The sequence below is a fragment of the Monopterus albus genome, unplaced genomic scaffold (genome assembly GCF_001952655.1).
Source record: "Monopterus albus unplaced genomic scaffold, M_albus_1.0 scaffold225.1, whole genome shotgun sequence".
NCBI classification, from domain to species: Eukaryota; Metazoa; Chordata; class Actinopteri; order Synbranchiformes; family Synbranchidae; genus Monopterus; species Monopterus albus.
In genome coordinates, this window is record NW_018128105.1 from 405,648 (window position 1) to 420,786 (window position 15,139).

The 15,139-nt window shown below is 39.9% G+C and overlaps 2 protein-coding genes across 3 annotated transcripts in view; both read left to right on the plus strand.

The window, feature by feature from the left end:
* Window positions 1-3,860: 3,860 nt before the first annotated feature.
* LOC109971458 (uncharacterized) overlaps window positions 3,861-15,139 on the plus strand; it is a 14,202-nt gene continuing 2,923 nt past the window's right edge. Inside the window, exons 1-2 of the mRNA XM_020619730.1 lie at window positions 3,861-3,941; window positions 4,061-4,176. The gene's annotated coding sequence lies outside the window, so the exon portion shown is untranslated. The remainder of the gene's footprint in view (window positions 3,942-4,060; window positions 4,177-15,139) is intronic.
* Window positions 4,685-12,764, plus strand: LOC109971469 (poly [ADP-ribose] polymerase 14-like). 2 transcript variants are annotated; one of them, XM_020619746.1, is made up of 13 exons: window positions 4,685-5,790; window positions 5,876-6,112; window positions 6,745-6,966; window positions 8,214-8,262; window positions 8,413-8,559; window positions 8,732-8,794; window positions 8,880-9,056; window positions 9,162-9,344; window positions 9,517-10,077; window positions 10,470-10,606; window positions 11,194-11,374; window positions 11,777-12,053; window positions 12,347-12,764. In XM_020619746.1, the coding sequence occupies exons 1-13, from the start codon at window positions 4,792-4,794 to the stop codon at window positions 12,348-12,350; spliced, it is 3,237 nt and encodes a 1,078-aa protein (XP_020475402.1). In that variant the 5' UTR covers window positions 4,685-4,791; the 3' UTR covers window positions 12,351-12,764. The 2 variants fall into 2 exon arrangements, with proteins under 2 accessions (XP_020475402.1, XP_020475403.1); XM_020619747.1 differs by lacking the exon at window positions 8,880-9,056 and having other exon boundaries at window positions 11,777-12,764.

Below are 15,139 nucleotides of genomic sequence, written 5' to 3' on the forward strand. Positions count from 1 at the left end.
GGGACACAATTGAAGGTTATGGAAAATAGCTTGTAAGTGCACCTTGAATTCAGAAATGTTTTCATCAGATAAACATGATTTCTTCGCCTGCGGTTGCTGTCGGCTCTGGGGGCTTTCATCTGAGCTTAACTTAAAATTTCTCTATGGAGAAATTCATCCAATCAAATTTCAGTTCAGTATGTTTGAATAACATGTTTATTATTATTGGTGATACCAGTTCCCCCGGTATGACAGAGTTGAAAGCCATCTCCTATTGTGCTGCCGACTTTCTCATGTCTAGCTGTGTACTACTAACACGCCAAGGCTCAGTTCACACTTCATACCTTTGTCAGGGTCATAATAGTGAGAGAATGTTGCACCACACAGAAGCAGCAACCTCAACAACCTTTCTTCAAGTAAACTTGTAAACTTCACTTTGATGAGCCAAAGTGCCCCCCAGTATCTTCTGGTGAGACCATATGCCACCTAAGTACACCTTTGGATAGTTCAGTTGCCCTCTGGTAAGAGTATGCATCTCCCAAGTGCCCCTCTGACTAATATAAGTGCCCCCTTGGTCAGTTCTACTGGGGCCAGTCTAACAGCAACAATAGCTCAATTACCCTTTTGGGCAGCTCAGGTTCAATCTGGGAACTGATACCCCTGTGTCTCCTCTGTCTCCACTTTCTTCTCCCTGTGGAGCCAATACTGGCACCTTGCCAGCTTTTACTGGTCCTTAATCTACCACTATCACCAGCTGTATCCCTCAAGTGGAAACGGGTCCCACGGTTTGCCTGTGGATCTCTTGAGGCTGAATTCAAAGCACCATCTAAAGCTGACTGTAGATAAGACTGAATTTGTGTTGCTTCAGTGGAAGAGATGTCTGCACAGAGACCTGTACATCACCAGTGACACGATGGTGTAGCCAACCGTCCAGCTAAGTCACAACAGCAGAAATCTGAAATCCAACCTTTCCAGACTACACCTTTACACCTACTAGTACTTATTAATATTTCATTTTATAAAAAAAAGAAAAGAAAAAGAAAACGATCCAAATTTGCCCTTTTACCAGAGCTTTTAACTACATCTGACAGCCTTCCTCACGAAATGAAACCGGCTCATTTGTCATCACTTGAAACAAATATGGAACATCCTGGTCACCTGTGAGACACATTAAAAGCCCCTGAATAAGTGGACCTTTGAGTTTCAGTTATTTAGTGACATGCTATTTTGTTTGGAACAGATGCACTTGTACAAATTTTGATCACATGTACCTCTTGTTCATATCAGACCCATTGCACTTGCTAACATACTTTCTAAAGTTGTTGAAGAAATTCTCTTGAGTAGGTTTCATAATCTTATTGGCTCTACTGATAATCAGTTTAGGTTTAAAGCCAATCATGGCACTGATATGTATATTTTTGCTTTTATATTTACTGACTAGTTCTTTTAAAGTAAAAATTCTACCGTATTTATGTGTTTTTTAGATGCTTCTAAAGCTTTTGATCGAGTGAATCATAGGAAGCTATTCCAGAAACTGTGTGACGCTCGAGTGCCTAAATATATTGTAAGGTGCTTGTCATATTGATATGCCCACCAGACTATGTGTGTCAGATGGGGTAATTGTATATCTGCACCCTTTCAGACCTGTAACGGGGTAAGGCAAGGTAGTCTGTTGTCCCCGATTTTGTTTAATTTTTATATGAATGGTTTCTCTGAGGAGCTACATATGTGTAGAACGGGATGTATGGTTGGAGATACAATAGTGAATCATTTAATGTATGCAGATGATCTGGTGATTTTTAGGCCCAGCTTAGCAGGTCTTCAGCAACTCTTGAATGTATGTTCTCTGTTTGGGGTCGGCAGTGCCGCATGTTGTCTGCACAAGCAAATGTGTTGGTTCGGAAATTTGGCTTGCGTTCGGATGGAGTAAAATTGACTCTGTTTAAAGCGTATTGTACTCCCTGTACACTGCACATCTATGGTCTAATTATAAAAAAGGCAGTCTTAGGAAACTGACAGTGGCCTAAAATGACGCCTTGAGGTTATTATTGAAATGGCCTAGATGGATGAGTGCCAGTGAATTGTTTGTGTCATCTCGGATCAGTACACTATCTGCTGTTTTAAGAAATTTGATGCACAAATTTATTTGTCATTTGAATAGTTCTGGAAACAACATAGTTTCATTGCTGACTAATATTGCATATAGTGATATGTAATATACTTCAGTACTTTGGAAACACTGGTATACCTGCCTTTTAAAAGGGTAGTTGTTTATTGGTGGTGGTGGTTGTTTTTTTTATTGTTATTTATTGCTGACTGTTTTATGGTTTTTATTGTTTTTTTTTTTTTAGTATTTATGGATCTGGACCTCGAGTCTGTAATAAAGTATCTATCTATATGGCAGTTGAATAGTCTTTTCTCAGTGGGGTGTCAGTTTTCTGTGCTCTGGACCACTGTGTGCAGGCTACAGGAAAAATAACAAAGGCTCTGATTGTCCATGTCAAAGTAAACACAGTATTGAGATTGTGCAAATAACCAGATCATATCTGGTTATTTGACCTGGTATGTTTATGACCTCTTGTGCAAATATTACTGGGCTGTTAATGTCACTCTATGAGGTTGTGATGACTCTTTGTACTGGGAGAATGTAAGCTGCTGTTTTATTGTCAATTCTTTTTGTATCAGTTATTTTTAAGTCTGATGAGGACATCTAGTGGTTTGAAGTGGTAATGTAGGATGTCAGGTTTACCTCAGAATCTTTTGTGTGATGGTGCTTCTCCGTTTTGGTTATTTTTATTTTCTACGCTGGGAAATTACGACACATGAAATTATGAACTACAACATCCTGGTTTGCAGCCATCATCATCATCATCACCATCATCATTACTTCATCCCCATCAATTTTATCTTCCTCATCAGATCATGCTTCATGCAATGCGACTAACCAGCGAAATGTCCCATTTAAAAGTGACCATTTGGGCTAGTGTATTTGCAAACACCTGATCTAATTATAAGGAAATGAACATAAAAATGCTAAAAATACAACCTGAAAGAAATTCAAAACAAGTCAGAGCTCACTTCACCTTAAAGGAGCTGGGCGATGTACAGCTTGCCATGTAAAAGATTCAAAGTTTTATTTTAAATCCTGAAATTGGGGAAAAATGGATGAACATCAACAACCACTGTTCTTTGAAGCCAAAGAGTTTATGGGCAGAGAGAGCAAAATGATCAGAAAACACTTTTATAAAAAACAGCTCTGGGGGGAGTGAATGTAGAATGATAGAAAAAGTTGGAGACAATGCCTGTCTAATTTGTGCATAATGAATTTAAGAATTTCCATAAGGTTCAAACAAGTTATAAACACAATGTAGCTGTTTTAATAGAAACGTGGGCTTGTTTCAGTAGGACTTTGTTGTCCTTGACATGTTTTTAGACAGGAAAGGGTTCTGGAAAGAAAGGAACACATCATCTTTCTTCCTTGCTGAGAGTTGCATCATCAGTGTTATCATCATTGCATTACTGTATCACTGACAACAGTATCTACAACAAGACAAAGAGGAAGAAAGTCACCTACACTTGCAATCTGATCTTGTGGGGTGTGTCCATTTGCAAACACTTCATTACAGGGAAGAGGCAAAAGTACAGTAAATGAAAGTGAAAGAAGAGCAGTGCTAACCACACGATTCATTCAAGAGAGCAGCACACAGAGAAGTGGAAGTTAGAGTTTCACTTAAGGTTCAGAATTTGAGGCAGGATGGATGAAATTAATCATACACCATGGCAGTTCATAACAAGTGGGCGAGGCAGAATAGAATAGTCCGAGGTAACAGTCCGAGATCAGAAACACAAAATACCAAAACCGAAGAAAATGCTGGAAAGTAGGGATTCTGGGGGAGGCAGCTGTGGCGAGATTGAGAAGGCTGGAGGCAACATCTATAAAATCTGTTTCAAGGAAAAAGAAGGTAAGGAATCACTTTGTGTTAAAAATATAGCTGGAATATATGTCAAAGTGTATATGTATATATAAATGCACTTTTAGTTTAAATTCAGGCTTTTGTTGCTACTTCACTACTATTTTCAGACCAGGAAAGGGTTTTGAAAAGGAAGTTTCACAATATCTTACTTCCCTCTGGAGAGCTACATCTGACCGTGAGCAGAACCAGTTCACCAAACACCCCTGATGAGCCACTGGACCAGGTGAGTTAACATTATGCTTTAGAAAATGTGACTGACACTGTGATGATTATGGTAATCACAAACGCTGGAGCTAGACGATGTGACCAGACCAGTCTGAAGGGATTTCTGAGTAGACTCGACATCTGATTATCAAAATGTTGCTTATGTTATTGTGCTGGCTTATGTGGCAACACAAAAATGTACTTTTACATTTATTTTATTTTTTTTTTTTTATCGTTTATGTAACCGGTCGCCTTTGGGTCTCTATACTGTCCTCTTAGTCCCCCCCGCCTGTCCCTCTGGTGACTGGCCGTGCTGCGTTGTGTTAGCTTGGGACACATGGACCGACACACTTGCTATTCACGGGACCCTTTATTGCTGGTCACAGAGGAAAAAAAACATACAACAGATAGCCTCCAGTGAGTGCTCAGCTTGCTCCTAAACAAAAACACACAACAAGTCTACCCATGCGACCCAGGGTGGGCGATAAAAGTAAAATAGTCACAAATGGATGTGGGAGAGACGGAAGATGTGAAGGAGAAAATTGCACTCCTGGAAAAGAATACACTAATCTGGAAGGAACTGCCAATTGGAGAAAAGCAGTTCAAACTGATAGAAAAAGAGTTTAGTCGAGAAATGCAAACACATTGCCCAGAAGTTAAAATATACAGAGGTAATGCCATGATCACATTAGAGGGCCCTGACAACCAGGTGCATTCAGGAGCTACAAAACTTGGTGACCTGATGAAAAAAGTAGCGGAAAAGAGAATGAAGCTCCCGACAGATTTGATGGTCTTCATAAAATCCAGTGATGCCATCTCTAAGTACCAGGCTCATTTCCAGCAGAGCCTCAAAAAAACAGTTTTCCTAGAGGCTGTATCTGACCTGGTCCTGTTCAGTTTGTCCTCTGGCGCTCTGGACGAGGCTGAGGCAGCAATAATGAGAGACCTGAGTGTGGACACTGTGAAACTGCAGGGTGCTGCAGCTATACCTCCAGGTCTTGATAGTGTGAAGGAAATTCTCATTAAAACCAAAGACCTGGTGAACAGTCGAAGGTTCAGAGTGGATGTCAGCTTCATCCCAGGACTCACTGGAACCACAGAGGTACGACTTGTGGGGTACAGTGAAAATGTGAACAAGCTGAAAGAGGTTCTGCATGACTACCAGATGAACCATATCAGGACACAAGAGACATTGAACCTGTCTCCTGAACTGGTCGACTGCTTTGATAAAGTATTAGACCTGATTGGGATGAAGCAGACCAAGGTGACATTAAACGCCTCACATTTTCCATGTGCTTGTGTGTCCATTTCTGGCCCTCGTTGCCTGGTCCAGGAAAGTAAGGCAACCTTAAGCACAGCTCTAGCCAGTCTTACATCAGACACACTGATTCTTGAAGGACCAGGAGCTCAGCGGTACTTCCAATCAGACGGTAAAGTGAGCAAGGAGCTGGTGGAGAGTTCTTGTCATGTTCTCATCACTGAACAGCAAAAAGTGGACTCCCCAGATGTGAACACTCTACCACTAACCACAAGTCTAAACAGACCCAGCCTTTCCATCACAGGAGGGTGCTGCAGCATGGAGGTCAACACAATCAATCTAGCAATCAAGCTTTGCAGTTTGATAGATGAGCAGGTGAGACTACTTCCATTTTATTCTGTTCTATTTTAAATCAAACAACAATGCACCTCATTTACAAATCAATGCATCATTTCCACAGGTGGATGTGTTGGTGGTCCCCATGATCAACAAAAAGCTGACTTCTACTAAAATTGGTGCAGATCTGTTGAGGAAAGCAGGCGATGCAGTCAGGATAAATTTTGACCAGATGGCAGCCAGGTGTAACGTTGTCCCTGGTGATGTCCTGGAGGTTGATGGGTCTCGATCTCTGAGCTGCTCCAAAATCTATTTCATTGAATGTCTGCCATGGGATGGAGTCAGAGGGCAGAGTGTGCAGGTACAGTACAATACCTGGGGGACTCATAACTGTGTTTGAGAGTTTAACAAAGGACAGGGCAGGGCAATGGATGTGTTTGAATTTGGGATTCCTATTTATAGCACAAAACCCAATGCTGTCAACATAAGGTTAAGTCAAGCACACAAACTGGTTTAGCTAGTTCAGCTGAGCTGGTGGCATGTGTCACAAGCGCTACCACACTTAGGCAGTTAGCTTTCATAAGAGCAACAATAACTAAAAAATTATTTAGAAAAAATGCTGTAAAAACCCAGAAAGATATGAAACTCGGGAGAGCAGCAACACATAGAGTCATTCTCTGTGCCAATGGGAGCTATTTAGTATTAGTCTAGTAGCTAAATGGTCACTGATAAGTCTGTTTGTTCTGTATGTCAGCAATCACTGATCAATCATTATAAACTAAAATGTGACATGAAATACAAGTGCCATTGGGGGGAAGCCATCAAGCTTCAGTACAACAGTTATGAGAATCTGAAGTATTTTATGTTAAATGACTTGTTTTAATAATTTCTTAAGATATGGCACAATTTAATGGTTTGTTTAGATATTTTTACTCTATAAATGAACAAATGATTATTTGTTTTTTGAGAAAATGTCCAACTTTTGTTTTGCAGGCTCTTGGTAATGGGCTGAGAAAGTGTCTGGACCTCTGTGTACAGCAGGGCTGGTGTTCAGTGGCCTTCCCAGTTATTGGACCTGGAAGGGTGTTAAAATACCCACTGACAGAAGCCATTCAAGTTTTGAATGAGAACATTCGGCAGTTTGGATTATCTACATCTTCTGGGTCTCTCTCCAACATCCACATCGTCATTAAACCTGACTATCCTGACTCTGAGGTGAGAAAACTTTTATAGTAACCATGCGTACGTGTAACACAAAGGTCCTATCATGGATAGTGCCGTAAGATACTTTTAATTGCACTAGTGATAAATAAGTGCAGAGCAGATTTCAGATCAGGATCAAGAAAGGTAACAGAATTAAACCATATTTCAAAATTTATCTTTTCATTATCAAATGCCATCTGTGAATCAATTCAACCTTTGCCACAGTTCACTTGTCACAGCATTAGCAACACAGAATCACTGTACTTGAGGCACAGTCATACACTAATGTCTTCTGAGTCAAGTCATGTGTCTTCAAGGCAGAGTCAGAAAACAGTTAGTGCATGTAGAGCTGGGAGCAGCCTATATGATGGTATTACAAGCCATTCACACTTACAAATTCAAAAAGCTGGTACAGCCATGGTTGCTATTCATTGTGAGTCCCCACCCCCCACAGTGCCAGTGACAGCCAAGTGAAACAGAAGCATGGAGTAGATCACTGTTCCACTACAGTATGTCAGCGCATTTTACACAAAATGGAGCAACAATACATTGTTGTTTTCCAGTTCTCTATCACTTCTGTTTCACAAACCTGGACATAAGAAAGAACAATGTGTGGAAATAAATGATGCCACTGTTGGTTCCAGCAACAAAGAACTTAAACTACAATTACAGTAGTTTTAAACAAAGTTACCAAAACAAACCTGGCCAATTTATCCTTTCACTTGGCAATACCTTACCTACAGTACATTCTTGTGAACCACCAAAATGAATAAACATGAATTATGCTTTTACAAAAACTATTTAGCACAAGTATAAACACACAGCATACTGCTTGGACATTTCTCTCACTTAGATCCAACTAATCGTGCCAAATGAACATGATAAAACATCCTTAAACTGTGCCTTTGGCATTGAATATTTAAGTATAACCACATAAAACACTGACCAATTAACCAATCTGCCAGTTTTATTTTACTCCATTATTATTTAAACCACCTGATCAACAGCATTTCTGAAGGTTTTAAACTCTAATACTGCTGTCAGGTAATTAGGCTACACTGCTCATTGTTTACTTCAATATCAAAGTTGACCCGTTACACAGCAGCAGGTCCCCTTTCTACGGTGCTTCAATGCTTAGCACATCTTAGCCTTGTCCTTTGACTGGCAGGTGTCCTTTCATGACAGGTTACACCTATATGCATGATTTGCAGATGCACATATGAAGCCATAATGTTTACTACATGGATTTGTATTTACAGTGCTACCATGAGGTCTACCTTAGCTTCAGCATGACCCAGGGAGGCCAAGGTAAACTAGCTTACCTGTTACCAACCTAATAACAGATGTGTTATTGTGGAAGAAGTATTTTATTACTGTAGTTGGTCAGAGGTTAAAATTGAAAAGCCCTCAGTCATCAGATAAAACAACTGAAATATGAAAATATTTTCTTCCTCTCAGTAACCTTCAGGTCCCTCAGTAGTGACCTTGATGACATCAACATGACAGTGGGGGGCAGGGTTAAACTACAGCTGGTGTTTGGCAACATCATTAATGAGAAAACAGATGCCATTGTGAACATTACTGACTTCACTGATTTTGTGACAGGTAGGTGAGAACTGCCATAGCTGCTCACGGTACATAAGTCCAGTCAGCAGGTTGCTGGAAGGATTTTTGTAATATATGTTAAGTGGTTTCAGGGCACTCTTGTGGGCAGAAGACTGGAACTGCAATGTACATCACTTGGCAATTACTTTAAACAGTTGTCTTTTTTCTACAGATAGTTTGTGCAAAGATATCTTAAATGTGGCTGGACCAGATGTGGCAACGATACTAAGAAACGGTGAGAAAAAGAGACGAGTTACACATTCCCAAACAGCACACACACTCAACAGCTCTTTAAATCTATTCTACTGTTTTGTGTGCAGCAAAGGTGAAACGAGGAGATGTTTATAAAACCCCACCTGGATCATTTCCTTGTAAAGCAATTCTACATGTGCATGGAGAATATTATGCAGGCGCCATTGAACAATTAATGTGTCGCATAATTCAACATTGTGAAGCCTTTCAATACAAGTCTGTGGCCATTCCTGCCATTTGTGCTGGTAAATACTGGATAAGAGACAACAAAAATAAAAAAAACAATTTAAATGTCAAGTCACCAGCAAAAATTTATTTATGAAATTTTGTTTGTTGGAATGATTGTCCAGGAACTGGTGGGTTAGACCCTGGTGTTGTGGCATCAGCCATGCTCCGAGGCTTAAACACCGCCATGTCAACCACTGCTCTCCACTGTCTCACCAACATCCGCCTAGTCCTGATTAACATCAATGCTTTCCTGGTGTTCAAAAAGCAAGCAATGCAGTTGTTTCCCCATAAGGAAATCAAGACAGGTAATGACAATTCAACTCTTGTTTCATCTTAGCATCAAGGTCATCCATTTTGTGGTTGTTTATACATTTTTTAAAATCAGTCCTGTGGTTGAAATTTATTGAGTATCATCTTTTGATCGATTGTCTCAGTTGCCTCATATGCCACAACACTCAACAGTGTCTGTTAACACAGATTTAAGCTTCCTCCAAACCAGCTCCACAAGTCAACAGCAGTCCATCTTCAATTTCCTGGGTCTTTGCAAAAAAAATGTTGATGATGCCATGAAGAAGCTGAAGGACCTGTATCTGACTCAATGCTCCACACACACATTCACTAAGGAGCAGCTGGAAAGCCTCACCCAGAACAACATGAAGGATCTGAAGCAGCTGGTGGAGACTGTGGGTCTCTCCATTCAGTGGGACCAGTCTGGCAGCTTAACAGTGAGAGGGTTAGAAGATAGGGTCAGACAAATGATACAGATGATTCACACTATCAGTAACATTAGGAGAGAGATGACAGTCAGGGAGGAGGAAGAAGATTTATACACTCATGTGGCATGGTGCATCCAGCAACACAGCGGCAACTGGGAGAAACTCCCCAAAATTGCCCATCGCAAGCTGGAAAGCAGTGATGTAAACGAAGAAATACTGGACGCACGGGGCATCCCATGGAGTGTGGATCTAAAGAGGATGGAGGCCAAAAGACGAGTAACTGGACAGTCAGCAAAACTTAAACGACTTAATAATCTGCCAGGTGAGAAGATGGCTCTTGATGAGTAATAAGTACTGTAACATAGTAAGTTCTGAATTGTTTGGATGGTGAGGACTTTTACAGACTAGATCTGATTGTCATGTTAGCACTGGTAAAACAGGAATTAATTTCCACTAAGTGTTATAGCTCTGTCTAAGCTAAGGTAGTTATCTGCTGGCTCAATGTTATTTCTATCATGCTAATTACTAAGCTTTAAAGGTGTTGGAAGGCTGTGTCCTTAAACCTTTTTGAGACCCTGCAAATGTATTATACTTATTTTACTTATGAGTTTAGATCAGATTTCACTTGATTTGTCTGTGGAAACAACACTCATAACAGAGGTTCTCTCAGTGTTTGAGATTTTTCTATTCATTAACTTCTCTAACTTGTTGCAGACCTCACTCTTCCCCTGTACTGGGACAACATGGCTACTGGTGAAAATCTGAAGGTGGTCACACTGCAGCCTTCCTCTCCGGAGTACCAGACCGTGGAGAAAGCCTTCAAACAAACTGTCACCCAGACTGTAATGAAGGTGGGTGGCTTTCACCACAATAAAACACTGACTGTCTATAGATTTCAGAAGCACCTTCAGTTTGTTACTGCACAATCTTCTGTTATACAGTATATATGACTAAAATTACCACTTTGTGGGTGTATGCCTCTGCCAACAAGTCAAAATCACAGGAAAGACACAGACTGAAGGACACAGTGACCTTTTAACCACCAAAATGTAATCAGTTAATTCATGAGTCCAACTGGATCTTTGTGCCAAATTTGATGAAATTCCCTCAAGTCGTCTGAGATCATGTTCACTAGAATGGGCCAGACGGACTGATGAACAACCTGACAACATAATGCCAACCAGCCATGGCTTTCATCATTGATGTGTTGTCTAGATTTTATATATCTACATATATATTCACAATTGTGCAGAGCTTAATAGGATGATTTTATAATTTATTATTCATTTATAATAGCTTAGTAGCTTACATTTAGATAAATTTTTATGACAGCAGGATCTTGCAGAGTTGAACATATTGCAAACTGTTTATGTCCGTTGAAGATTTGTGTCCTCCAGGAATGTTTTGGTAGCTGAACTTTTTTCATCTTTCTTGACAGATCGAGCGTTTGCAGAATGTTCATCTGCTTCGTGCCTATCAAGCACAGAAGAAGAACATGTCTGATAAGAATGTACACTGTGGTGGAGCAGGTGAAAAGCTTCTGTACCATGGCACAGCCAAGAACAACTGCATCCCTATCATGAAAAATGGGTTCAACAGGAGCTTTGCTGGATGCAATGGTAATGATCTTTTTGTGCGATTCACAACAAACAAACATAATTTTACTTGTACATGCAGTTTCAAGTATAATCTATAAGATTCCTTAAAGTTGAGAACAGTTTTAGTAAAAAGTAATTATTGCTTCAGCAGCAGTATATTAACACTGATCTAAAGCAACAAGTGCCTATATTTTTCCATATTTTGAACAAGTGGTTATTTTACTTCCATAAAATGTTTTAATTCTTATGCAGCAGAATATCATTGAAAAAGGGACCCGTTTAGAGAACTGATAGCCTATTTACAGTTAAAATTACATTACTCTGAAAAGGGAAAATACAGTATGTTCTATAGTTCTAATCTATTTCTTTTTGTAATTAATCTAGTTCCACAAGCCTTAGTTCCTCATTTCTTCCTGTTCTCAGGAACTTTATATGGTGATGGAACCTATTTCGCCGTAAACGCCAGCTTGTCAGTCGGTTACTCCAGTCCAGCTCATGATGGTTCTCGGTCAATGTTCGTGGTCCGAGTCCTGACTGGTGTCTACGATGCAGGCCACAAAAGCATGAAGGTGCCTCCTCCTCGCAGTTACCAGCAGCCCCATGACCTCTATGACAGTGTGGTGGACCAAATACACCAACCAGACCTATACGTTGTGTTTCAAGATAATCAAGCCTACCCGGACTACCTCATCACCTTCAGGTGAAGTGATGTATTTTCCACTGTGCAAAGGCCACAAGTGTAGGAAAATACAGTCGTAGTCTTAGGAATAATATAAAATAGTTATGTTTTAATGCAAGTCTGGGGAGTAACTAGTTACATGTATCAAGTCACTGTAATTAAATTGGAAAATAAATGTAATTGTAATCTCTTAGTTACTGAGAAAATATATGTAATTCATTTACAATTACTATGTTTTCAGAAACCAAAAAAAGAGAGATTTTTTTCATTTCAAAATGGCTCACCCTAGTTTTGCATTGATGTCTCTTTTGCAGCTAGGAAGATGGACACCTTATTTCACTACAGCATGTGAACACAACTTGTCCTGTGCCTTAGCCTGTTCACTACTAACACCAGTTTACAAGCTAGTTAGCCAATTAGCTACTCAGCTGCAGTGCATTAAACAGATGGTAAACTTTCTTGCAAATGTTACTTTAGTCTGTTTGATGCTGATGTAGTCTTTATTTTTAAATACCACTAACACTACTGTCCATTACATGCACAGTAGGTTGCAGAGCAAGTCTGTTTACCAGCAGAGGTGAGCCTGTCAGGTACTGTCATTCAAACAGCTCAGCCAAAAGAGCATTTTTCACAACAATCTTTTCTTTTTCTTTCTTTCTGAACTAAAGAATATATTAATTATTCCTGGGCTGCTTTATCTCGGATACCAGCGAGTTAAAACCTCTAGAATAGAGGTCATACTTTCATTTATTAAATTACATCATTTATGGTTTTTGTTGTTTCACAATGAATTTTCTTCAAAAACAAATCATCTGATTAGGAGCTGTTCTGGAAGTTTGAATGTGTTTGAATCCATATAAAGTGTTGTATCATTGATGGGGTCACTGTAAAGTTTTAGATTTTGTTGATGGTAAAATAAAGAGGTTTAAATGACAACCAGTTATCAGAACTGACTCCTATACCCAAACTTATAGAGAACATATTGTCAGAAAATTATGAAGTATTATTATTTAGTTGATATTTCAATTGGTACAGGGAAATTAATATAAAGAAATAGATTTTATATTTCACAAAAACAGGCAGAAAAAGATTTACCCCTTGACACTCCTTGATTCTCAAAAGAATTGTTGACTTTCGCATAGTGAGAGACTGAATCTAATGACTACATGTAATATAAATGTGGTCACTAATAAGGACAGAAAATCCTGCTGCTACTGTAACAGTCAATTAAAAGAGTGACTTTTCTTAGAAAAACAGATAATATGTTCCAAAGACATATTCCTGTGAATTATTTACCACATTATTGCTGTTGCTAAGGGTGGGGTAGCACCCTTAGAGATAGGGTGAGGAGCTCGGTCACCTGGGAGGAGCTCAGAGTAGAACCGCTGCTCCTCCACATCGAGAGGAGCCAGCTGAGGTGGCTCGGGCATCTGTTTCGGATGCCTCCTGGGGGAAGTGTCTGGAGAGAGGGAAGTCTGGGCATCTTTGCTTAGACTGCTGCCCCCGCGACCCGGCCCCGGATAAGCGGAAGAAAATGGATGGATATTGCTGTTGCAAGGTAGTCACTTGTATTTAAAAATACACATTATATATGCCCTTCTCTCTCATGGCCAAGGTCAATACAAGCAAAGTGAGCAGGAGAATGACCACCTGGTTTAAAAATCCAACAGAATCCTGTGATTTAGTCCATGTTGTCTACATATTTCCATAATAAGAGGTTGAAAAATGCAATTGAATGTCATCAATAACAGAGCAAGACAATTTAAGTGTCATATGTGATTTTTTCCACTGCAGTTTTTCTGAGGTTAACTCGAAAATGTGATGCAGAATGACCCCTGCCTCAAAAATGAAAAGCAAGCTGACATATCTAGAAATGTTTTTTTCCATTATTTTCGTGACCTTTACCTTGACCTTTTTCAGCTAAAATCGGTTGGTCCCCACCCATGTCTGTACACAGTGCGCTAATGACTCATTCAGCCATTTGTCCGTAATCCTGCTAACCAACACACACACACACACACACACACACACACACACACACACACCTTCCTTGGCGGAGATAAATATTGTCAGGGTGACAGCTGACGTGTCATTGTTGACACGTCATCTGTACAGTTTTTAATCTGAGTAGGACGGTGGGTTGGGGTGGTAATACTGGAGGATGTCAGGTTTACACCAGTACTTACACCTTGTGACAGTGTTTATGTTGGATTTGTTTCTATTTTTCTATGGTGTGAAATCGCAACATGTCAAATGGTCAAACTTCCAAAACCTAACTTATGTCAATATCATCAAAAACAATCCTTAAACATGTATCAACATCATATTAAAGTATCATCATCAATGTTATCATCTTAACATGACCTTAATCACTGACCAACAAGCTTGTGAACAACAAGCCAAACAGGGAGACACCCAACTTAAACACACACTTGATCAATTCCTGTAAAGTGCCAGCTTGTAAAAACTTGCTCATCAGGAAGTGGCACAGTAGGAGAAAGTGAAAGAAAGAAAGGGTTCTACACAGAGCACCATTCACTCAGTACAGAGGCAGACAGGAGTGCCGTTGTTATTCAGTTTTTCTTAATGTTCAGAATTTGAGGCAGGATGGATGAATACCAGCATCCACTGTTTTTTGAAGCAAAGGATCTGACAGACAGAGAGAAGGATAAGATCAGGAGACACTTTCAGAAAAGACGGGATTCTGGGGGAGGCGACTGTGGGATGATTGAAAAGGTTGGAGGCAACATCTATAAAATCTGTTTCAAGGAAAAAGAAGGTAAGGAATCGCTTTGCGTTTAGATTAGTGCAAAATGAAAACATTTATATTTGTAGAGTATACTTTCTAGTTTTAGTTTAAATTCAGGCTTTTGTTGCTACTTCAGACTTGACTATGGTGTCAGAAACGGGGCGCGTAATGCGGCCGAAAAGTGTTTGGTGAACCCATTAAATGGCCAGACAAGGAAGTGATGAACAAAACCGTCTCTTTAATAAGCGAACTAAAACTAAACAAAACCATACAAGACAAGGCGAAACACAAAACTCACGGTCGGTATCAGTCCCAGGTCAGAGCCAGCAAACACATACATCCAGGGGAATCCAAAGTT